This window comes from Actinia tenebrosa, unplaced genomic scaffold (genome assembly GCF_029948245.1).
Source record: "Actinia tenebrosa isolate PJP-AT-01 unplaced genomic scaffold, QUT_ActTen_1.0 PGA_scaffold4__44_contigs__length_22323623, whole genome shotgun sequence".
NCBI classification, from domain to species: Eukaryota; Metazoa; Cnidaria; class Anthozoa; order Actiniaria; family Actiniidae; genus Actinia; species Actinia tenebrosa.
The window spans coordinates 353,017-375,942 of record NW_028292581.1 but is presented as its reverse complement, the minus strand read 5'-3'; the positions used below and the strand labels follow the sequence as shown (position 1 = coordinate 375,942).

General features: G+C 36.6%; 2 protein-coding genes across 3 annotated transcripts; one reads left to right on the top strand and one right to left on the bottom strand.

The window, feature by feature from the left end:
• Positions 1–390: 390 nt before the first annotated feature.
• LOC116307112 (myotrophin homolog) lies at positions 391–4,527 on the bottom strand. The gene is made up of 4 exons (XM_031717260.2): positions 4,372–4,527; positions 3,876–3,989; positions 1,369–1,452; positions 391–668 (listed from the first exon to the last, which is right to left on the bottom strand). The coding sequence occupies exons 1-4, from the start codon at positions 4,438–4,440 to the stop codon at positions 582–584; spliced, it is 354 nt and encodes a 117-aa protein (XP_031573120.1). The 5' UTR covers positions 4,441–4,527; the 3' UTR covers positions 391–581.
• A 1,328-nt stretch (positions 4,528–5,855) lies between these two features.
• On the top strand, positions 5,856–21,504 carry LOC116307111 (palmitoyltransferase ZDHHC17). 2 transcript variants are annotated; one of them, XM_089037149.1, is made up of 14 exons: positions 5,856–6,194; positions 6,556–6,612; positions 7,668–7,740; positions 8,791–8,861; positions 9,584–9,691; positions 11,872–12,184; positions 13,175–13,242; positions 13,591–13,654; positions 14,201–14,260; positions 14,707–14,884; positions 15,401–15,447; positions 16,539–16,613; positions 18,495–18,571; positions 20,242–21,504. In XM_089037149.1, exons 1-14 carry the CDS (start codon positions 5,860–5,862, stop codon positions 20,369–20,371), a joined length of 1,656 nt encoding a protein of 551 aa, XP_088893275.1. In that variant the 5' UTR covers positions 5,856–5,859; the 3' UTR covers positions 20,372–21,504. The 2 variants fall into 2 exon arrangements, with proteins under 2 accessions (XP_088893275.1, XP_088893274.1); XM_089037148.1 differs by having other exon boundaries at positions 11,866–12,184.
• Positions 21,505–22,926: the final 1,422 nt, after the last annotated feature.

Here is a 22,926-nt window from a genome sequence, read left to right as displayed (position 1 = left end):
TCTCGCGTGTGTTCGTGGGCAAATTAAACGCTTGCGCATGCGTGCATTTCAGCACGTTTTCTAAGAATTTTAAAGAGTTTGAGTGAGAAAATAAATGTTTGTTTTCTCAAAGTATACCAAAAAGTTCGAGAGTATACTTTTGTCAGATCAAGATACTGTCTTAACAAACACAATATGAAAGAATTAGCCTTAAGTTTCGAGCATGGACACTAAGTTTTGGCATTTTGTGAAGTCCAATTTATCAGGCATGTTTGAAAGTCAAATTTACTTATGTTTTGACTAATTTGCATACGGATTCAGAGCATGCGCAGACATTTTTCACTCGTGTCCATCATGTGGGCATCAAAAGTGTTCTTCCGAAATGCTCAGCAGAAACAAACTACACACATGGAAAGAAAAAATGCTTTATTAACGATCTCTTTAGACATGCATACAATATTTACTTTATTTACAACACTACTAGTGAAATCACGACTTGTGTCCATTACACAGATGTGCCAGCTATGACGTCCCCAGTCCTCAGGATTACTATACAGGCTAATGACGACAAGTTTCAATCATAGATTTGTGGTTCTTACTATCTACTTGAAGAGGGCTTTCATTTCTTCGTCTTCGGCACACTCTACGTATTTATCTCCGTCGGGTGATTTTCCCTTCTTGTCCGCGCCCTGGAACGAAATAGTGAGAAAACATCGCCACATATTTGTAAGAGCTATGTGCGGCTTACTGTACTGGTACTATAGCAACAAAGCGTCATCTAATGTTTTGAACCCTAGAATGGAACTTAGTTCAAGAGTTTATCAATACATGTAGGCGTAATGTTTTTTCCATTGAATATCACGTGTCATTCTCTATAGCGTATACTGTTTTATTTGCTTACAGCGCTTCTCATTCGCACGCAAAAATCGTACAATTCCCCGTTCAAGACAAAGTAAAGTTTTGGTAGACCTCAATCAAAGGGTTTCCATAACATTGTCGGAAAACACAAAGCTTTCAAAGGCACTGCACATATAATGCCTTGATTGATGTCCACCAAAACCTACAACTTCGTAGCGAACAACCTCTGGAGGGCGCCGCGTGTGATTGAGAAAGGCTGTAACTTTTGCGAATAAGAAGACAGATGAATGTTGAATTTGGTTACAACAGGAAAAAACCCGGTTTTTCAAGAGGATGACGCGTGGTTTGAATTGGGAGAATAATTTATGCAACTGAGCTATGAAGGTCTTTTGGGTAGGGGCCATGCAAAAGAAGGGATTAGAAGGCACGCACGCGCGATCCCACCGATCCATGCATCAACTCGCATATCTCGTGGGTATAGTACAAGCAGGACATCATATTTCAAAGATCAGTTAGCAATTTGCAACTCACCATTTCAAGAAGCCATTGTGCTATCTTTTTGTTGTTCTTTAGGATGGCAATGTACAGTGGTGTGCATTCTCCTTCATCCTCTAACTGCAAAATACACGAAATTGAGTGAAGGACTGGGAATGAGTATATAGAAGGTATTGATAATTCATCTTATTCTAAAAATATTTCCATGACGAGAAAGAGCACATCAAAATTAAAAGGTTTCTGCAGTTTGGCTTCGATTGGCTAAGTAACAGCTAAATTATAAGCAATCAAAAACATCAAACATTATAAAGAAGTGTATGTTTACTAGGAACAAGCATCCTTGTAACCATACATTTCTTTGTCATTTTTGAGATGTTTTCGGGAGAGTGCTACACTGAAAGGTATGAATTAAACCCCAGATCTTGAAACTCCAGAAACTTACTTATTTCTGTGTACTCTTTCTTGTTATGGTGTTTATTTTTCAATTAGGTTGATTCTAAAAACCCGTTCCCAGTCATCAACTCGTTTCAAAAGTGGCCAATGATGCCATCAATCAAAACTAATCAGTTGGTACCTTTCATATTTTTGACTGGTGACAGCAAAAAATTAAAAATTAAAAAAAATTAAGCGTGCACCTCGCAGCTACAGAGTTAAGGGCACATGCCTATAGAATGTCATAAATGCATTGATTGACATCCACCAAAACCTACTTCGATGGCAAATTGTAAAATTACACGCGTGTGATTGAGCAAGCTTCGGGTTTCCGACATTGCTGAGAAGCACTTTGATTGGCGTCCACCAAAATTATATTATATGTCTCGAAATTTACTATTTTCACGATTTCGCGTGTGTGATTGAGAAGCTCTGTAACTCAATAGAGCCGGTAAATATCAATTTCAACTTTCTAAGGCTAATTCTTTTTCTTCCGGTATAGTGCCTTGCAGAGTGACTGAGCTAACACTTCAGTCATCGCAGAAATAACGCCCAAGCAACACAATGGTGTTGGTGTTGAATTTTATCGAAAAGTCTATTAATCAAAAACTATTTGCATTATTGTACTACACTTACCAGAATATCCTTTTATTCATTTTTTTATTCCCTTTATAAGAATTCGGAGACATTAATTTTAGTTTTAACAAACAAACGAAATGCTAGTGTGTAAGGGATTCTGGATATGTTGTATCAGTGCAATCGTGTTGTATACTAAGTGAAATCAATCAGAGATAATCGTTTTTAAATAGGGTTAGATGCCCGACCCTATACTAGCTATTTGAAATATGTAGCTGGATATAAACTTCCCGAATTATAACTAAAATAAAATAGAAAATAGAAAATGGTCTGCATGTGACCTCCATAATGTTCTTGAAGCCTTGAGGTAGAAAATGATTGATTTAGTTACCACTATAAAGCCTGGAAAGATATGCGACGATATCCGTTTTATGAGAAAGCAATTAACGCGCGCGGTAAACTGAACCTGCCCAACGGCAAAACAGATCCACTGAAAACATAGGTGTATGTTTGACTTACCGAAAACTGCTCGAATTTCAAGCCATTTCACGGATCCCGTTACTCAACCTCGGCCTCGTCAGCGTTTAATTATTCTTTAGAATTTGACTACAGTCCGCAGTAATAAAAGGAATTTACACATCAACGAACAATTTAAACGCTTAAAAATTTCACAGGTTGTAGGCAATTTCTAAAGAATATATTACACACTGACGAGGCTGAGGTTGAGCCGCGGAATCTGTGAAATGGTCTATTACAAATTACGTCACTTTGTCAACCAGCAAACCAGACCTTATAAAGCTCTGGTCTGGGGAAGATGGAAAACTTGTGGAAGGTCACTACCGTCTATGCCATCGGTAATTATGAGAGCTATTTAAAGTAGAAAGTACCGAGACGTGACGTGCTGTAAGTGATCATGATTGACCTTGAGTACTGGAAACAATTTTTGTATTTATGTTTTCAAGTTCTTAAAAGTTATGTCAAAAAATAACTGTTTATACTGACTACATCAAAAGCCGATTTAATTTTCCTTGTTCCTCGTAAACTATCATTACTATTTCTTATCCTTTTTGATGAATGCATGACACTATAAATTGAAAATGACATTCATTAAAAGAAAAAAAACTTTAGCGAGGTAGATGGTTGATGGAGGCAGTTGATACAGAAAGAATTAGCATGACATCTGCTCTCTTAGACAAAAATATTTACACAAACTATTTCAGTTTACGAACTTTTAAAAAGCAAACACACACGTCAAATTACAAAACTCACTGCTCAACAGGAGATTGTAGATGATCCATTATCAAATTGACTTTCTTTTTTTCTTATATATAATGCTTTCTCTTGTCTAGATCAATCATTTGATCAAGAACTCAGAAACAGAAGACTTGACGTCTAATCATTAATTAACAAACGAAACCAGATATTGACTTAATGCGCTGGCCTTTGTTCAATATACTTTGCAGCAATCAACCACTTTAGGGTTTGAATTGTAGGAAGGAAGTTTCGTCGTGCACAATTATTGAATTTGTACTTACATCAACGTCTGCTCCCTTATTCACCAAGAATTTGCAGACCTCGATCTTTCCAGCATCGATGGCGTGATGCAGAGGCGTCCTTCCACCAGTGGCAGGGGAGTTAACGCAAAAGCCCTGCGTCACACAAGATTACAGTGTCATCGGTGTTTACCCACTAGACATTCCTCGGCTGATTCAAACGTTTAGGGAAAGAGGGCACGGCATGCTGTTGTTTTTGTCGTTTCTCAGAAAAATCCTTCTCTGTGCTAAAATATCTGCCAGTATTTGTTCCAAAATCGCCTGCTTACTATTGCTAATTAGGCTTATTAATTTATTTAAGAGGACTTGTTGATGATAAATACTGATAAGTGTGCATGCAGGAGTCGGTAGCAATCGCGCATATTACACTACTAACTGCAGCGTAATGGGACCCGATTTCCAAACAACTACTTCGTTGTTCATACACGAACTGCGCCCCATGCACGCATGCATGCACAAACAAAATTAATGTTGTTACCGGTTTCCGCATCTCATTTTCAACGACCTTCACGTCCCCAGATCTTATTGCTCGAACAATACCCGACATAATGGCGAAGTGAAACTGCGTGTGGTAGTACTGACAAAGAGATCAAGCCTGCTTCTCTCACAAGTGCCTTAGCAGGATTTTTAACCAGCGCGTTATGTGGGTGCGTCCAGTCACGTGACTTCTACGACGCACGGGCTATATTTGGTGCGGTTTAAGAGTTTTTTTCAAACCAAAAATGCCATTGGATGAAAGATATGAATATTAATAGCGTTACCAGAAATTGATAGTTTTGTTTTTGTCTAATGACAGTAGACGTGATGACTTTGTAGTCTGCGTAATATAATGATCTGTTAGGAGCATAGATGAGAGTATGTGGACCGCGTGGCACTAATGAATTAGTAGAAGATAATATATAAGTAAGTTGTAGTGCTTGGGAACGAGGTTATTCCGGGCGAAAACCCTTGGAATTAAATTCGGAAAAATTAATTTCCGACCTCGCTGGGATTCGAACCCACGACCTTCGGAATTGTACTACCGATGCTCTACCAGCTGAGCTAGAGGTCAGACTGAGAGCAGGCCGGGGTGAAATAGATGTTAGGTCGCGGTAATTATGATGCAAAGATGAGAGTATGTGGACCGCGTGGCACTAATGAATTAGTAGAAGATAATATATAGGTAAGTTGTAGTGCTTGGGAACGAGGTTATTCCGGGCGAAAACCCTTGGAATTAAATTCGGAAAAATTAATTTCCGACCTCGCTGGGATTCGAACCCACGACCTTCGGAATTGTATTCGGAATTGTATTCGGAATTGATTCGAATCCCAGCGAGGTCGGAAATTAATTTTTCCGAATTTAATTCCAAGGGTTTTCGCCCGGAATAACCTCGTTCCCAAGCACTACAACTTACCTATATATTATCTTCTACTAATTCATTAGTGCCACGCGGTCCACATACTCTCATCTTTGCATCATAATTACCGCGACCTAACATCTATTTCACCCCGGCCTGCTCTCAGTCTGACCTCTAGCTCAGCTGGTAGAGCATCGGTAGTACAATTCCGAAGGTCATGGGTTCGAATCCCAGCGAGGTCGGAAATTAATTTTTCCGAATTTAATTCCAAGGGTTTTCGCCCGGAATAACCTCGTTCCCAAGCACTACAACTTACCTATATATTATCTTCTGTTAGGAGCATACTTATCACCCAATAGATTAGCCCCGATCCGTGTTGATTTGACTACTGGTAATCCATGTATAAGCGATATAATCCCCTTGTTGAAGTAATTACGATTGGACTACCTGTGGTTCGTGCAAGCCCTCGGTTCAGTAAACCAGCGGCATTCATATCAATACAGGTAGGAACTTCATGTACTCATAATATTATATCGTCTCTTACTTTAATGTACGGTGAGGAATACAAATATTTAGTAAATGAAGTATGAATGTTGTGATTCTTTCGATTTTTTGACCGGACCCCAAACATGGCGCTGTTTGACGTTATTTCACACGATAATGTCAAGGATTGTAAATACATCCTTGAACGCGACCCTTCTAGCGTCGATACCGTCGGTTGGCATGGCATGACTCCTCTTCATCGTGCAGCCACAAGAGGCAATATTGAAATATTAGAGCTTTTACTTGGGGCAGGTGCTGATGTGAATAAAGAGAACGCCTTTGGCGAGACTCCAGTTCATTATGCCTGCCAAATGGCCAGCTTGAGATTCTTGAGTATTTTGGTTGATAATGGAGCTGATATGAAGAGAGAAGACAAAGGTGGAAGAGGCTGTGTTCATCATGCCGCTAGAAGTGGTTCAATGTGAGTGACAGCTGAATAACTTTATTTTCAAAACAGTACTAATTTCACTGGTAGATCAGAAGCACAACCTATTTTACTCGGATATTTTCGAATTTAGCACAGGTAGTAGCTCAAAAATTTAGGCTTTTAACAGTATATTCAAAATTTTCTTTTTGATTCGCGTTTGCCTTTACGGGCCGATTTTCTAACAGGGTTTTTTTTATGATATTGTCCTCCTGTTCGTTCAAAAATCCATCGATAATTTTGCAGGAAACTCGCGTTTTATTTGCTTTTTAAATTCCTCCTTAATAACTCCTGCGTCCATTATCTTATTTTTGTTTTTACTTTTATGGTTTATTTAGTGTATTTTCATTGTTTTTAGATGGAAAGTCCATTACCTTGTAGAACTTGGACTTGACTTTTGCAAAAAAGATCACAGGTACGTACTGTATACACTGTAAACACTGACAACTAGTAATACTCCTTATTACAGCTCCATTCAGTGACCACAAATTACAGTTCCAAGTAGAGGTTGAGGTGCACATATATAAGCAAAACTACATTATATAGTTTGTCATGCATGGCAACTCCAACCACGACTTAGAACTATTATTCTTGGTCACTGAACGGAAAAAAGAAGTATTATTATGATAATTCTTTGCATTCACAACTAAAATTAAATTAAGATTTGTTAATAATCTGCTTCACAATTCACTGTTCTGAAACCTTTAATCCTTTCCGGACATTGTGTGGAAAGTGCTTGCAGATCGAGTTATTCAAGACGAAAGCTCAGAACATATGTATTAAATCTATGGTTGATAAGACAAATTATTATGAAATAGTAGCCGTTTCAATGCGGCTAGGTGTGCCAGACCAAAACTACCCAGAGCCTCCTTAAATCCTAAGTGATGTGAGTCTGTTACTAGTTCACTCGCTTTGAGGGTTTTTGTGGATTCTCTGGTCCTTGCTCCTCTTCACATCTGCTCTATGCAATATTAAATTGATTTACTGTACTGAACTGTTGATTGGAGATCCTATCCTATCAGTCCTATCCTTTTCTTAGCTATTGACTTATAGATTTAAGCCTTTTATAGTTATTGTCAATATCATGCATCTAAACATATGTTGCATTTTATACATTCGATTTACAAATTACAGTATGTCTGTGATGCTACTTAATGTAAATAAAGTATATGTCTATATCCTGATAAAGTAAATCCTGGTTCACACTAGCATCATAATTGAAATGAGAAGCAACATACGCAGACTCTAGAATTGTGTACTGCTCATTACAGTGCTGATCTTTTTTCACACCTAGGTGATAAATGAGATACTGAGTCTGCATAATATATATTGCTTATGATTCTGATTTCAATGCTAGCGTGAACCAGGCTTAAAGAGGATATCTTATCCCCTTGGGTTCTTCTCCCTCTCCCTTGAATCTGTTAACCACCATTGTGTATGTATGTACATGTCATGTACGTTTGCTTTCAGGGGACAGACAGTATTTCATATTGCTGCTGAACATGGACATATAGACCTTGTAGATTACTGCTTAAAAAATAAGGTATTCTTGAGTTATCAATTTAAATTTTGTTTTAATTTTACAATAGTGACCCTCCACAGGTCTTTAAGTAAAAAATTGATGACACGGACATGAGTGCCTTGAGATGGCACGCTTAGCATGCGATATAACACAGATATGCATGCAATCAATAAGAGAAGCAAGACTGACATGCTTGCCTTTGTTTTGCTTCCTTTACACACTTTAACGCGGTTGGCCTGTTAAATGGTATGATTAGCATGCAAAATAACGCATGCAACATAGATTTTTATTCTACAGAGTGTCAGCAGGATTTTGATGGTTGTGATTGGCAAATTAAAATAGCAGACATTTATAACCAGTTGTGACTTGTGAACTAGACACAAATCTAAATAGTAGTAATTTCCTCCTTTAAATCATTTACATGTACATTGTATTTTAGCTTTTGTATTATCAAAAGCAGAGTTTATTATGTGTACTTTAGATGCTGCACACTACATACTTGAGGGTGGGTGGACAGGTCACAGATACTCCTAATATGATTGGAATGGATGTGTACAAAGAAAAGAGTTGCAGTAATTTATGCATTCATGCTCAAAGAAATGCTGTGAGGATATCTATTGCTATCTTAATCTCATGTTTTATTTCTTCCACTAAGAAAATCACACCAAAAAAACTTGAGTACATTTACTAATCAGTAAAGGAAATTGCACGATCTTGTGTACAATTATTCAGAATTTATAGGTGCGAGTGTTTTGAAAGTTTTCAAAATTGGACGAGCCTTTAGGCGAGTTCAATTTGAGAACTTTCAAAACATCATGAGTATCTATAAATTCCTAATTGTACAATAAAATTGTGCATTTTTTTGTTTATAATACTGACTCAAAAAACTTAATTGGGACTCTACAGAGTAGAATTTGGGGATTAATTGTACTCCTCTTGTTCAATCAGAATCGAGTAATTTTGTAGAGTGTATTATGAGTACATTAATATATTGAGAAAAGCAACTAAAATTATATTGCTTTAGCATTAATATTAATTGTGTTCTTGAAAATGTACTCTGTTTTGTTGTAGAGATTTGATCCAGATGTCACAGACAACAGTTTAATGACTCCTTTACATATTGCTGTACAGTACAAAAATAGGTAACTATATTGTTAACTGCATGTTATCAACAACACCTCTTCCTTTTCCTTCTACACAGTTTCCCTCATGATCAACCAGTTAAATTTTTATGACTGACATCCTGGAGAAAACCCTCATAGAAAGGGAAAGACCAACACATCAAAAAAACTCAATTCACTTATGATCCAGTCTGAGTCAAGGCTCAAATCCAGAATGACAGGAGTGAAAGGCGAGTGGTAAACCACCATGCAACCCATGCCACCCATGCCACCCACATATGCCACCCATATATGCCACCCATATGTTCCACCCATGCCACTCATACCACCCATATATGCCACCCATATCACCCATATATTCCACCCATACCACCCATATATGCCACCCATATATGTCACCCATGCCACCCATATATGTCACCCATGCCACCCATATATGCCACCCATGCCACCCATATCTGTCACCCATACCACCCATGGCACGCATACCACCCATGCCACACATACCACCCATGCCACCCATATATGCCACCCATGCCACCCATATCTGTCACCCATGCCAACCATATCTGTCACCCATGTATGCCACCCATACCACCCATGAAAGCCGTTCTTTATAGTTCTGCTGCACATCAATATTGAGGGAGGAATTAAACACAAATTTTGACCAGCCATGAATTCTTAAGTCTATTTTTCTCTTGCTTCTAGTTCTTGTTATTCTGACATTTATTTCCTTTTCATAGACATTGTTCATGGATAATAGAAAGTTCAAGTCCAAAGACTCTCATTCATTTGGCTGATATTCATGGTAACACACCGTTAGATTATGCTGCAAAGGGAACCACTGCAGAGTAAGTGGCACAAGATTTATTGCAGATATTTTACCTTTTATATACAGATTTGACTGTGATCTTTTCGTATGATATCCAATGTAAGTTCTCATCATTAGATTACAGTGTATACTGCAATTAAGGGAACCAAAAGAAAATTAGTTACAAAAGTAGATTTTACACATCACGCATTCTGCCAATGTAATGTACTGTAGTTATTATTTTACATTACTATAATGTATAATAATATAGTATTTAAACCACTGTATTCCTTTGCAACTGAAGAGGCAACTATACCAGTCTTGTTTATTTAAAGGTTGTTGTGGCAGTACTAAATCTATAACACAGTAATCCCTAATAAAAATACTACATAATTATTTACATGTAAGTTTGCTGCTCATGTCTAGACCCATTGACATACAGATTCATTGCAAAATTTTACGTCTAGATCTTTGATAGATTTGACCACATGTGGTGTTATTGCTTCACTCATGGTAATGAACATGACATTATTAATTGTATAGGAAAGTGCACGATCTTGAGTACAATTTGGAATTTATAGGTACGAGTGATGTTTTAGCAGTTTTCAAAATTGGACAATCCTTTAGGTGAGTCCAATTTGAGAACTTTCAAAAAATCACAAGTATCTAAAAATTCAGAATTGTAGGAGAAGATTGTGCGATTTTTTGTTTATAATACACTCAACAAAACTGAGTACAGTTGTAGATTAATAGGGACTCTATAGAGTACAATTTGGAATTTAATTGTACTCCTCTTGTCCAATCAGAATCAAGTAATTTTGTTGAGTGTATTAGAATTATCAGATCAGAATTATAAAACTCTTCACAGTAATGATTCCTATTTTGTTTTTGTTATTCATTATTTATAAGTTTGATAACAAATTATTTTACTCTACCTTTGCCTACTTTTGCATTGTGTGCAACTTCCAGAAAACTTCCAATACCACCATGTAGGAACTTTAAAAAATCGTCTCCCACTTCTCTGGAATTTCCAGTTTTCTTCAATAAAAACCTTGTATTTTTTTTCCTATGTCCCCCACCCCCTGGGAATTTCAAATTTCCTCTATGCACAGTGGGGTATGACGGATATATTCTGGAATCATGCATTTTTAAATTTATTCAATAATTAGATTTACAAAAGGAACTATTGCTGTTAAATAAGGCCAGCCAATAAACATCTTTTACCTATAGCTGTATTATTTTATTTGCTATATAATAATAGTAAATGCGAGTTTTAATTGCCTGGTATAATTAAGTATTAATTGCTGCTCATCCATGCAGGAGGGCAGATCGATCACAGCATGAGGCTGTTACTAAGGTCTTACTAAGTTCTTGGAGATAATTTATTGCAAAACTATTAGTTAAGAGAGGCACCCTCAGTCTTAAGAATGTCATCAAAGTAAAGAATGATACTTCACTGATAAGAGAATATTTGACATGCTTTATCAGATTGTGGAACCAGTAGAAACTTGCCAAGATATTGTTTTATTGTTGAGGAAATGACAAGATCTTAATCAGATAATATGTTTCTATTGACTTTATGTTAAAATGATATATTTCACTTTTTATTTATTTGTACTGTAGTTTAGACACATTTTCTCTACTTTACCCCAAAAGTAAAAGCTCAGTGAGAGGGCTCAATAGGGGACTTATGGGACTAAAAATGGTTAATTGTTCTCTCGTCCTCGTTTTCTTTCCTTATCAGTATCTTGCTTCTTTTTTTTTCTTTCTTTCCAAATCTTTTTTCTCCTACCTCATTCCCCCTCTTTTTCTTTCTTTCTTTCTTCCTTTTTTTTATAACCATATTTATCGTTATCCATTCTTGATTCATTCATTCTTTTTCTTTCTTTTCTTTCTCTATTTGTCTTGCCATATTCATTATTTTTTTATATTTTCGATCTTCTTTTCTACCTTTCTCCTGACCATTCATTAATCCATCTTTCTATTTTTTCTGTAAGGAAAGTACTGTACGTTTTATCGTGGGGGTGGGGATGGCGGGTATGTTGACTTAATAGTAGGGTCATGAATTTCAAGTGAAAGAGGTAGGGCTGCAATTCTTTTTTTTTTTTTTACATTTAAGATTGCTGCAAATTCCCCAGCCACCCTTTCTCTCTAATAAAAATGTGTACCTTCCCTTAAACCTAAATAATCAATAATTTAATTTCTCATTAACAGACACAGATGGCTAGCAAAGCATCTTCGTTACTGGCAGTTGTGTCGTTGTGGTGGCCACAAACCATACCCCTGGCTGTCCTGGCTGTCTCTTCTCATCTCTCCATCAATAGTCATATGTTTGGTTGCATTTCTCATACAGAACTTTTCACAAATTGGCTGGGTCCTGGCTGTCTTTGCATTTCTTCTCTTCTACCTCTTTGCATTCAGAAGTCACAGATTAAGACACATTTCTGCTCTTCCGAACCCTGCCTTTGCTGGGTTGTTTTTTGGTGTTATTTTGCAAAGTCTTCTGTGTTTTGCATTCCATTTAGCACCTCATATCCTTTTTTACTACTCTAAATGTAGCGTTTATGAAAAACTAATGAAGTTTAGTTCTTAGAGATAAGGTTTAGATGTAGGTGCAGATCCAGGAGGAGTGGATTGAAATACCAAACCACTGACTCCGTACCCCTGCTTTGCAGTTTTTAAGGATAAGAATTAGGTAAAACCTAAAAAGGGCCTTTCTGAGGTAAAAGTCAAATCCCCACCCCCATTTTGAAACTGCTCTGAATTTGCCTCTTTGCTTTCGTTGTTATCTGTAGATACAGTAGTTGTAAATGAATGGGGTTCCGTTGGTGAAAGCACATAATAAAAGGGAGGCAGAGAGGCTAGTAAGAGGCTAAAGGGTCAAGACGGTTTATCCGATCTGCATTTTTCAAGGGAATACAGTCAACTCTCGTTACAGCGAACACCCTCGGGACCGTCACTTACTTCATGTACGTAATAACGAGCGTCCGCAATAGTTGGAATTATTTACGGTCATTTTTTGTCAGTATTTTTGTCGGGGACTTTTCTCCTGTCCGTAATAGGGAGGTGTCCGTAATATTGGGGTGTCCTTAAGGCGAGAATTGACTGTATAGGGTGGCCGCTAGCGGTAATGCACTAGCCTTTCACCTATGGGCTCTCGGCATCAAAGAGTAGAGGTTGCATCTCGCAATCGAACCAAAGGTGTCTCCAAGGAAATCTCCAATTTTCGTCCCTTGGTCCCTCCACAAATCAAACCAACTAAATTCATTATCTGTGAGCCTGTGAGTTAGCCGTGCCTGACTTTGATCACTGATCAGCCATGGGCTGTTGCAGGGTATTGATCGGTTGCAAGCATTCCCAAGAGAGTAAAAAGACAAAAACATGGCGGTCATTGTGGTGCCGTTAACAATGGGTGCTAATGAGAAATCTTTTGTTAAATGGTACCAACATGGCCGTGATGATGTAACTTGCAATTGAAGAATTGATATATTTTTTGTTAATGGTTCCTTGACCTTTGAAACATCTTTGGTATGAGCTCTTTTGGAATTGCATCTCTGTTTTTCATTTAGTCATCATACTGTGGACTTTAAGGTAGGTATGTTAGTGGATGAAACTAGTAAAAGGAAAATGGAAAAAGATTTTTATTAGCGGATGCGGATTTAGGTTCTTAAAAAAGAGGGGCTATCATTGATTACTAAGAATAAAAGTTAATTTGATGCTTCTTGGATATATACGACTATAATTAACCAAAATGTAACCACAATAGATTAGTGTCCTCGCATTTAGAAGGGGGCATGTCCCAAACCCCTCAATGCCTCCCCCCCCCCCCCCCCCACTGCATCCCATAGTTCGTCACTGCTTAGCAACATTCGCATTTATTGGATTTGAAGTGCCCAAAGCCTTCTTTGATTTTGTTTCTCGTCTCATTTTCTTATTCAGAGAGTTGTTTAGTGATCCAGGTGTCATTAGGTCTTCAAGGTTAAATGAAAATGGGCAGCCTTACGTAAGTATAAGAATGATGTGCTTATCCTCTTTAATGTTGTGTACTTGGTGTTTCACATATAGGCTAGTGTTGTGTGGAATGCTTAAAGGAAGATATTTTCTTATTTGAAAGGAGATTTTAAGGGTACTTTGTGTTTCACCTACTGTAAGGGGCGTCTGTCCTCGCATAAGGGCAATTGGGCAATTGTTGTAAAAGGTATTTAAGCAAGTTACTTTGTTTATTTGAAGGGGGAATAGTGGGAAATGAAGTGAATAAACGGATGGATGGATGGAGAAAGGGAGGGAGAAACAGAGGGAGGGAGAAAATAGGAAAAGAGGAACAAAAGAGTAGGTGGGTGGTTAGGTGAATGTGTGCGTAGTACATACTTGTGTGCATGGATTTTTTTCATGGGTGGGTTAATGAATTGAGGAGTTGGTGGCTGGTTAGATATACGTGAAGAAAGAGGCCTCTCCTTTTTGATATGACATATGTTTACGCTTATTGAACGTTTTATCAATTTAAACCTGTTAAGTCCTGGATTATATCCCCTGTACATTGTTCTTGTAGACTATATTAGACATTGCAAAAGGAACTTTACCCGTGGAGGATTTCTGTATAGACTGCGAGGTAAACAATTCAGCATGCTTGGATTTTTTTAAATCTGTTTTAAATCATTCTCAATAGAATGAAATAACTTCAGCACAGCTCACTCACTGATTGAATTGAAATTTTACATGTTATTGGGATTTGTTCAGGGAGGAAAAATTGGAGACCTCAGATCGAGGGAATATGGTCGATCAAATTCAATGAACACTTATGTGATAAAGAGTCTTGGAAATCGAGCCACAGACCCCAACGATGATAGACAACTACACTACCCTTGATCCCCAATGATGTCAATTCAACGAGTGGAGTATCGAGAGGAGAGGCGAGTTCCTAAGCTATAGTCCTCAGGCTCACCCCTCCTGTAAAACGATACGCGGTCAAGACCAGCCTTTTTTAACTCCATAGATATACTGGGTTTTGTTTTTCATCCAATATATACAGTAACACGAGCCTACAATTTATTTCAGATTGCAGTGCCTACATTATCCAAGCACTGTAAACTCTGTAACAGCTGTGTACTTGCTATAGACCACCATTGTCTGTTTCTGATGTGGTGTGTGGGGGTCAATAACCACCGCGCCTTCATCCTGTTCGTGATTGAAGTCATGATAGCTCAGGCCCTTTTTATTAGAGCAACTGTTTCATGTAAGTTTTAATTATTGTTATTGTTTAGTTTGCTCGCCCTCGAAGTAGTTTTGATTTTACCTTTTTTCATCCCTTTTTTCCTTTCTCTTTCTTCTTCTCCTTCTCTCCTCAGTGAGATGAGGCTAAAGGAGAGGATCAGGAGAGCCTCTCTGAGATCCTTAGCAGTAGAGATTCGACGGATGGATCCTAAGTGCCTTCTGCTTCTCTCTCTCCTCGTCTCCTTCTCCTTCTCTCCTCTATCCTTTCTCCTTCCTTCTCTCCTTCTCTCCTTCTCTCCTTCTCTCCTTCTCTCCTTCTCTCCTTCTCTCCTTCCCTCCTCTCCTTCTCCTTCTACTTGTTTGCCCTCTCCGTTTCCGTTTCCTTGGGCCCTTGATTGTCCGTATTACTGAGGTTAAAGTGTAATAATCTAGTCTACCTTGCCGTTTGTCCCAAACCGCATATTGGATCCTAGTGCTAGTAGTGAAGTCAAAATTCATATTAAACTTACAATCATTCAATCAATGGTTTTCCTTTTAGATTTCAATAGAGTTATAGAATTAACTGTGGAATCTTTATCTTTTAAGGTAGGTGGTTTCATTTTTTCCGCGAAGGGGGCGGGTGCAAATGTCATACTTCAGCCCAAAATGCTTTAAAATGGAAATCATGACGCGGTGTGGGTCAAATCTCATTTTTCGGACTTGTTTCAATCCGGTCTGTTTTTTACTCTGGCATTAGCCAGAGGACAGTTTCAGTCTTTCTGTAGGTTTTTAGCTCACTGAAAACGTTTTCAGACTGAACTGCTCTAAAGATTTTTTTTTGGGGTGATGGCGCGTTAGGGGGCAAGTTTCATGTTTGTGAGTTTTACTTCCCAAAAAAATCTGAACGAGATTTAAAATCACATCTTTTTTCATCATTTTTTCCCCCACCTACTCACCAAAAGATTTATTTTTAGTCTGATATTCCCACTGACCTCGAAAAGTCAGTAAAACTGATCCAAAAGCTTTTCAAGGCCAGGGAAAAGTCAGGAAATTTAGATTTAAAAAACTACCCTTTTTGAGCATTTTGTGGAAAGTTAGAAGAGAGTAACCTGATATCATGACGTTTGATTAGAAAAGGTTCTAAACTTGTGTTCGTTAAAGTCAGTGAAAAGTGGGATTTGGTTAGGGAAAAGTCAGGGAGTTTTGTTTTACGAAGTGAGTGGGAACAATGTTACATGCGTACAAGTGTACCCCTATGGCTTATGTAAAGCAGTTCTCGGATTCCTGTTTTAACCTACCACTCAGCCTAGCAGGGGTAGAGCTGTTAAACCCTCTGATCTCAGGGATAGTTTGGAAATTGTCAAGGAATTTTTTTTATCATTATAAATTTTTTTAGCTCGAATTTTTTTAGCTCAAATCAGGATATTTTTTAGTCAGCTATTGCAAACAAAACCTTGCTTTAGATATGCTGTTAGAGAGGCTCTGGAACCGTATATAAACCCTCTTTGTGGTTTGGATACCTGTGAAGTCAGTGGAAAATGGAATTTAGTTGGAGAAATCAACTTAACAATTTTATCATTGAAGTGGAAACCTTGTTTCCTTGAGAAAGCTTTGAATTAAAACATCGAATTTCCCTTCGTGATTTTGAGTTTCTGTAATTACTTTTTTTCTCAATATTCATTAATCTGATCCATTAGGATGTTATGGGCCAAGAGATCTACGTGTCCACTCTTTTCATCATTAACTGTTTGGGGCTATTCTGGGTTTTCATGGTAAGTATGAAGCCATTCAAATATAACATTCATTAACTCATAAGAGCAGATTTATTAAGACTTAAAACAAACTAGCGAAAGAGTCGTGGTGGCGCCACCTGATTGGATGAGGAGCAATTGTTCTGCGGTATCTGATTGGGTGTGGGCATTTTGTCATTTCAGCTCTGTATTCGCTTCTTTTAAGTCACATGATATGTGTTCTAGGATAACGATTTACTAGTTTTACGACTCATTGTTTCTGGATCGACTCTCATTATTATTTTCCTGTATTTTCCTCAGTGATTTTTAAAAGTTTGTATTGATTAAAAGTTGTTATATTAAAAATCGCTTTGCAGAGGAACTAAATATCTAATTTTTGAAATATCTTCTTTTGATATTACAATTTTCTTGAATATTCATAGTTAAAACAACAGGCCATTTTCTTGACGTTTTTTTGACGATTGTTTGTAAAAATATATTGGTTGTTTTTCGACTGATGAGTTGTACTTGAATAGCTAGTCACGTTCGGTTCAAACTATAGGAAACAATTGGAAAAGACAGTATTGATAGTAAAAGAGGGATAATCAGGGCTAATGGTGGGGGAAATAAGGCTTTGAAGTATTTAGTATGGCGGCGTATATGTGATTCAAGAATCTCATCTTCTTTTGCATTCGAGTTAAAGCGATAATCACCTTAGCTAGATATATGAAGAGGGATTACATGGAGTGAAATGTAATGACGGATTTTTTTTAAAAGCTGCTTAGAGTTAGGCGTACTTGTAAGCATAAATCGTGCAGTCCATCGCGAGCTTTATTACTACTTCCCTCTCCGTTTTAATTCATCCCACCCCACCTCTACCCCCTCCTTTATTATTCATGGAGCCCAAGGGTTGTCAGAGGCGACGCTGCTGTTTCAAATAAATTTTGCATCATTAGAATGCATAAGGAGTGGAAGCCGTGATATCTGCCCGAGTATTGCAGATATGAGTTACTGAACACAGTTACAAGACAAAAAAATGGAAGCCTAAGTTTAATTAGATTGATTAAAAGAAGCAAAAGAGTAACTGCTCGGCGTGGGAATATAATATATTGGAGATACTGATAATTGAGGTTATTTAGCTCGATTGTATTGTCAATCGAGTTACAAAAGCCTATTTTAATATAGTAAAAAAGAAAGTTTATGTTTTTAATCGCCATCAATTTGCAGCTCAAAATATGGTCTTCAAAAGTCCGTTTTACCTCCTGTGTCTTACTGTAAAGCCACATAGCGAACTTAAGCCGAGATTTTTTTTTTTTCTCCCCGCAAACGGCAAACGTGACCACGTTTTCATCGTTTTCCTATATTTTACTTTATCTTTTACAAACCTTCTCATTACACGAATATTAATTTTCCTTTTCAGTAATTTAGCAAAAAAAAAAAAAAAAAAAAAGAATTCACTGGTCATCTGACGTTTCACGTTTGCCGTGGACGTAAATATAAAACTCTCTAATATAAATATGAAACCTTTTGAAACTTTCCGCCAAATTCTATTCTTTTTCCATTCGCGTTCTTAGCTCATACCCAAAACCAAAGTACTTTTTTTTCCCGCAATAAATTTTTCAGGATCAATCGTTAGGATTTCTTTAGTCTGATTCTCATTTGGTTTGCTTTCATTTTCACTCATTTTGAGGCTCATGTTTATTTGATCAGTTTATATTCTTTGTCGCGTCCATTGAACTGTTATTTTTTCCTTCCTCTTCAATTTGCTTTCAATCAGTCTTTTTCCAACTCATTCCCTACCAAATGAAATATAAATTTCATTAAAATTTTCAAACCAAAAATTTTCATTCAACAACATATCGTATTTTTAGATACGACAGCTTTAAAATATTCCATTTAATTTATTAAATTTTCTTTTTAAAGCTCACTTCCTACCAAATCAAACTCGTCTCTGAAGGAGCCACTACATACTACAACCCAGATGGGTCGCCCAAAACACAGTAAGTCCACTATCATAATAATAATTACGGTTAATCCTTAAAGAAATAGCCTTAACGTCGGAAGCGAAATAATGCGTTTTCAAAATAATCTCCTATAAGTACAAGGTTTGTTGTGGTTATTTGCTATGTTTTAAAATTCTACTATGCATTTTTTTTTTTGTTTGTTTTTTTTTTGTTTTTTTTTGTTTTTTTTTGCTCTCACTTTTTATATCTCAGTTTTACTCAAAATCCTTTAAGATTTAAGTAAAAGACAAATTGAGGAAAATTTAACGGACATTTAAGTTTACGGACATTTTTTAATTTTTAATTTTTAAATCATTCCCCCCCTTGCACATGTCGTGATCGCTTGAAGCCAAAACGGCAAAACGAAGGCATACTGTCGAACCCTGTTAATACGGACACCCTTACAGGGACGGCGGAGCAGTTTTTTGATTGGGGGGCTCAATAGTGACATTGTATGGCAAGGTGGGGGAGCTGAGTTGTTGTATTAAAATTGTATTAAAATTTCACAAAAAGTGGGGGGGGGGCTAAAGCCCCCCACCCCCCACCCCCCGGTTCCGGCGCCTCTGGCAAATAAGAGGGGAGCTAAAAATTTTTATCACCAAGTGGAAGGGGGCCCTTTGGGGTCTATTATGTATTACTTTGGTCAGGTCAGCATATTTCACATAAGAACTTTGCGCGCTACCATGCAACTTCAAATCGCAAATATTGGACGCAAACAATCCAATGCTAAATTTTCGAATGAGCATCTTTTTACTGAAATCGGAATTATATAAGATCGCTGTTAGGCGTTGGTGCGTTTACTTCATTGTCTATTTTCTCCATTTTTTGACCTAGGTTTTTAAATTGCTTTTTAGATATTGGAGGATAAGTAATTTGCTCAAAGTTTAGAAAATTTGAAGAAAATATGTGAGAGCATTTTCGAGAAATTTCATATTGAAGTTTTGAAGTATAAAAAATGTGATGAAACAGAACATGTTAGTAACTTTGCGATCTTATATTAACTCCGATTTCAGTAAAAACTTGCTCATTCGAAAATTTCATCTTTCCCTTGAAACGTCTAAGAATATTTAGTATTGGATTGTTTGCGTCCGATATTTGCGATTTGAAGTTACATGGTAGCGCGCGGATAAAACCCCATGGAGTCACCTTAAACAGGTTGATGTAAGAGTAAATGTAAATCATCAGTAAAAGTATCAGTTTACGTGATATCGGGTTGTTCGTATTAAACAAGTTAAATGGGATTCGCCGATTCTAACTGACAGCTAACCTTACTCGAGAATAAAAATTCTTCTCGGCCGTCTTAGATTTCTTGTATACCGTAAACCGTAAATAATGAAGAGGGCATAAAATAATCTAACCGATCAAAGTCCACCGACAAAAACTGACTTTTTAAGAAATATTAAGCTTAAAGGACTTGTAAAAAAAAATTTCAATAATAAAAAGATTAAACGCCTCGCTTTTAAGTGATCAAAGCCTGAAGCTTTATTACTTTTATTTCTTTATCTTCTTTTATAATCCCTAGCTTTCCTGATTTCTTGTTTCTTAATGAGATTTCTTGAAAAATTGAATAATCTGAGCGACTTGTTACACATAAACTTGATATTGGCTATTCTTGGTGAAATATCTATTTTTCTAACTTTTTTTTTCTTATTTCTTCTTTTTCTTAGTATAAGTTTCAAAGAAATGTGCAGCTGTGGCGGCGGAATGACTATACTCCAACGAGCTCGAAATACACTTTGGTTTTTCGTCGGGGAGTTTACTTTCTATAAAAACAAAAAGCGAGAACTATCCGTATAAATATCATTGCTTTATTAGTTTTATTGTAAATACGACAAATAAAATGTAAAAGATAGGGATCATAGAATATTAGTTCAAATTTTGAAGTGCTTGCGTAAGTCGTATTTTCTCGAAGAGTCAAGCAGTCTCCTCCATCGAGTTCCCCTGGAGTGTTTGATGGTTTCACAAGATAAATTCAAATGACAGATCACTTATGATTGAAAGTCTTCTGTAGACTTGCAAATTGACGTCTAATGAATGAAATATAGGGCTGTTAAATACTTCAAGGGGGATTACATTTACACTTAAGTCATAGATAAGGCTATATTACAGCCTCATCTAAAAGCCGTGTGGGATGGGCTCGGAAATCGTATAAGAACATGCGTAATAGGTAAATTACGAGCCTCATATGAAACGACTGAAGATGAGTGCCAATGTAATATTTTTTCGTGGGATTCTACCAGCTCACTAGATACACTGTGCTGACGAGGCCCAATACAGCCCGAAACATCTGTCCACGGTTTCTAGTTGAGCTGGCTCATTTTTTACGCGACTTGAAGTTGTGAAAGGCTTGTATGACACTCTTCTTTACCTATAACGCATCTTCTTACACTTAAATCAGTCAAAATACCTTGTGAATGATGTTGGAATCTGGATTAGGAATCATAGTTGGTTTGGGATCATGATTTTTGATATTCATTTTACAAGATTGTAATCAAAGCGATAAACGGATAAGACTATTTCACATTGTGTAAGAGGTCATATAAAAGATCTCTCTCGGCAGATTAAATTCTGTGATTCTAAAAATCCTCCGGGAAATTATAATTAGATGGTAGGACATAATACCGTCTGGTTATTCTAAGGCTTTTCTATTCATTCCTTACTCTTGAACTTCATATAAAAAAAATTTTTTATGACCTTTTTTTAGTGACATTAGTTTTCCAAAGTATGTTCGTATGCCTATCAAGTGACTTATTGTTTTAGATGACCAATCATAAAGCCAGGGAATAATGACTATCCAATCACAGACAGTGAAGCCATTTATCATTATTATCGCCCGACCAATAATTGAAAGAGAAATATAATTAATGCACATGAATTTTTATATTTGTATATAATGTTAGCATAACAATTATATCTTGTGTCATGATGAAATGGATGAAAAAATGTTTGTTAGTTTGTTAGTTAGTTTTTTCTTTTTGTATGTTAGTTGTTTGTTCGTTCGTTTATATTTGTTTTTGTTTGGGTGTGTATATGTATCAGGTATTTGTTCGCATGTTTCTTTCCTTGTTTTTGTTTGTTTGTGTCTTTTATTTTATTTTATTTTTTATTAGTTTATTTCTTTTCTTTGTTTTTGTTTTTGTTTGTGTGTCGTTTATTCCTTTGTTTCTTTTCTTGTTTTTCTTGTGTTTGTTCGTTTATTTCTTTTCTTTTTTATTTGTTTATGAGTCAGTCGTTTGCTCTTCTTTTCTTTTCTTGTTTCTGTTTCTGTTTTTGTGTGTCAGTCAGTTGTTTGTTCGTTTGTTTCTTTTTTGTTGTCCCTGTGTGAATCAGTTGTTTTTTGTTTAATAATACCTATCTACTTGACTAATCACCAAATACATTTAATTCTTGAATGTTCTTCGACTTTATCTTGATGATTTAAGTATATACTTGAGATAATTTGTTTTTGAACTTCTGTTCTCATAATCAAACGATCTCGGGGGGAGGGGGGGGGGTAGTGCCGTGTTACAAAGATCTTAATTCTGGGCATTCCACTTGAAAACCATTTTTCATCGATAATTGTAAAACGATTCAAGCATTGAATCACAACAAGATGTAATTTGATTATCAGATATTTGATAAGATTGTTAAATTGTGGCTCGTAGATTGGGTGGTTTACAGGTTCCTTTTTTATCATTTCTTTCTTTCGTTTTCCTTTTTTCTTTCCTTTTTCATTCATTCATTCGTGTTTTTTTTCTTCAGTTTTCTTCTATCTCATCTTTTTTTCTTCATTGCTTCCCGCCTTCCTTGCTTTCTTCCTTCCTTTCCGAATCGCTCGAGGCATTCAATAAGTCGCTCGAGGCATTCAATGGGTCGTAGTATTGGGTAATTTACAGGTTTCTTTCTTTTTTTCATTTCTTTCTTTCGTTTTCCTTTTTTCTTTCCTTTTTCATTCATTCATTCGTTTTTTCTTCAGTTTTCTTCCATCTCATCTTTCTTTCTTCATTGCTTCCCACCTTCCTTGCTTCCTTCTTCCTTTCCGAATCCCCCGAGGCATTCAATAAGTCCTATGCAATAATAAACAAGTAAATCACCTACATTAACAAAAGGTTCATTCTATTAATGTAAACAGATGATTTAGTACTACATGATCACTAACACGCAATAACAAAAGGATTGAACAGAAAACACTTTATGATCTATGACTTTTATCATTCTTATTTTTTAAGGCTCGTTCGTCAGGTTATGCATTCATTTCTTCATTTGTTTTGACAATTTTTCGCGTCTTTTATAACTTTTCGAATGACAGTACAATGATTTTGCTCATGAGATAAAAAATACAACATTTTAATTCTCAAAAAAATAAAATAAAA

What these genes read in the sequence shown, in the direction of transcription:
- LOC116307111 (XM_089037148.1), top strand. Translation starts at nt 5,860, where the DNA reads ATGGCGCTGTTTGACGTTATTTCACACGATAATGTCAAGGATTGTAAA. An exon ending in GCAAAGGGAACCACTGCAGA is followed by an intron (nt 9,692 to 11,865) that starts GTAAGTGGCACA and finishes TCTCATTAACAG; the next exon opens with ACACAGATGGCTAGCAAAGC. An exon ending in GATGGGTCGCCCAAAACACA is followed by an intron (nt 18,572 to 20,241) that starts GTAAGTCCACTA and finishes TCTTTTTCTTAG; the next exon opens with TATAAGTTTCAAAGAAATGT.
- LOC116307112 (XM_031717260.2), bottom strand. Translation starts at nt 4,440, where the DNA reads ATGTCGGGTATTGTTCGAGCAATAAGATCTGGGGACGTGAAGGTCGTT. An exon ending in AAAATGAGATGCGGAAACCG is followed by an intron (nt 3,990 to 4,371) that starts GTAACAACATTA and finishes TGTGTGACGCAG; the next exon opens with GGCTTTTGCGTTAACTCCCC. An exon ending in ATAAGGGAGCAGACGTTGAT is followed by an intron (nt 1,453 to 3,875) that starts GTAAGTACAAAT and finishes TGTATTTTGCAG; the next exon opens with TTAGAGGATGAAGGAGAATG.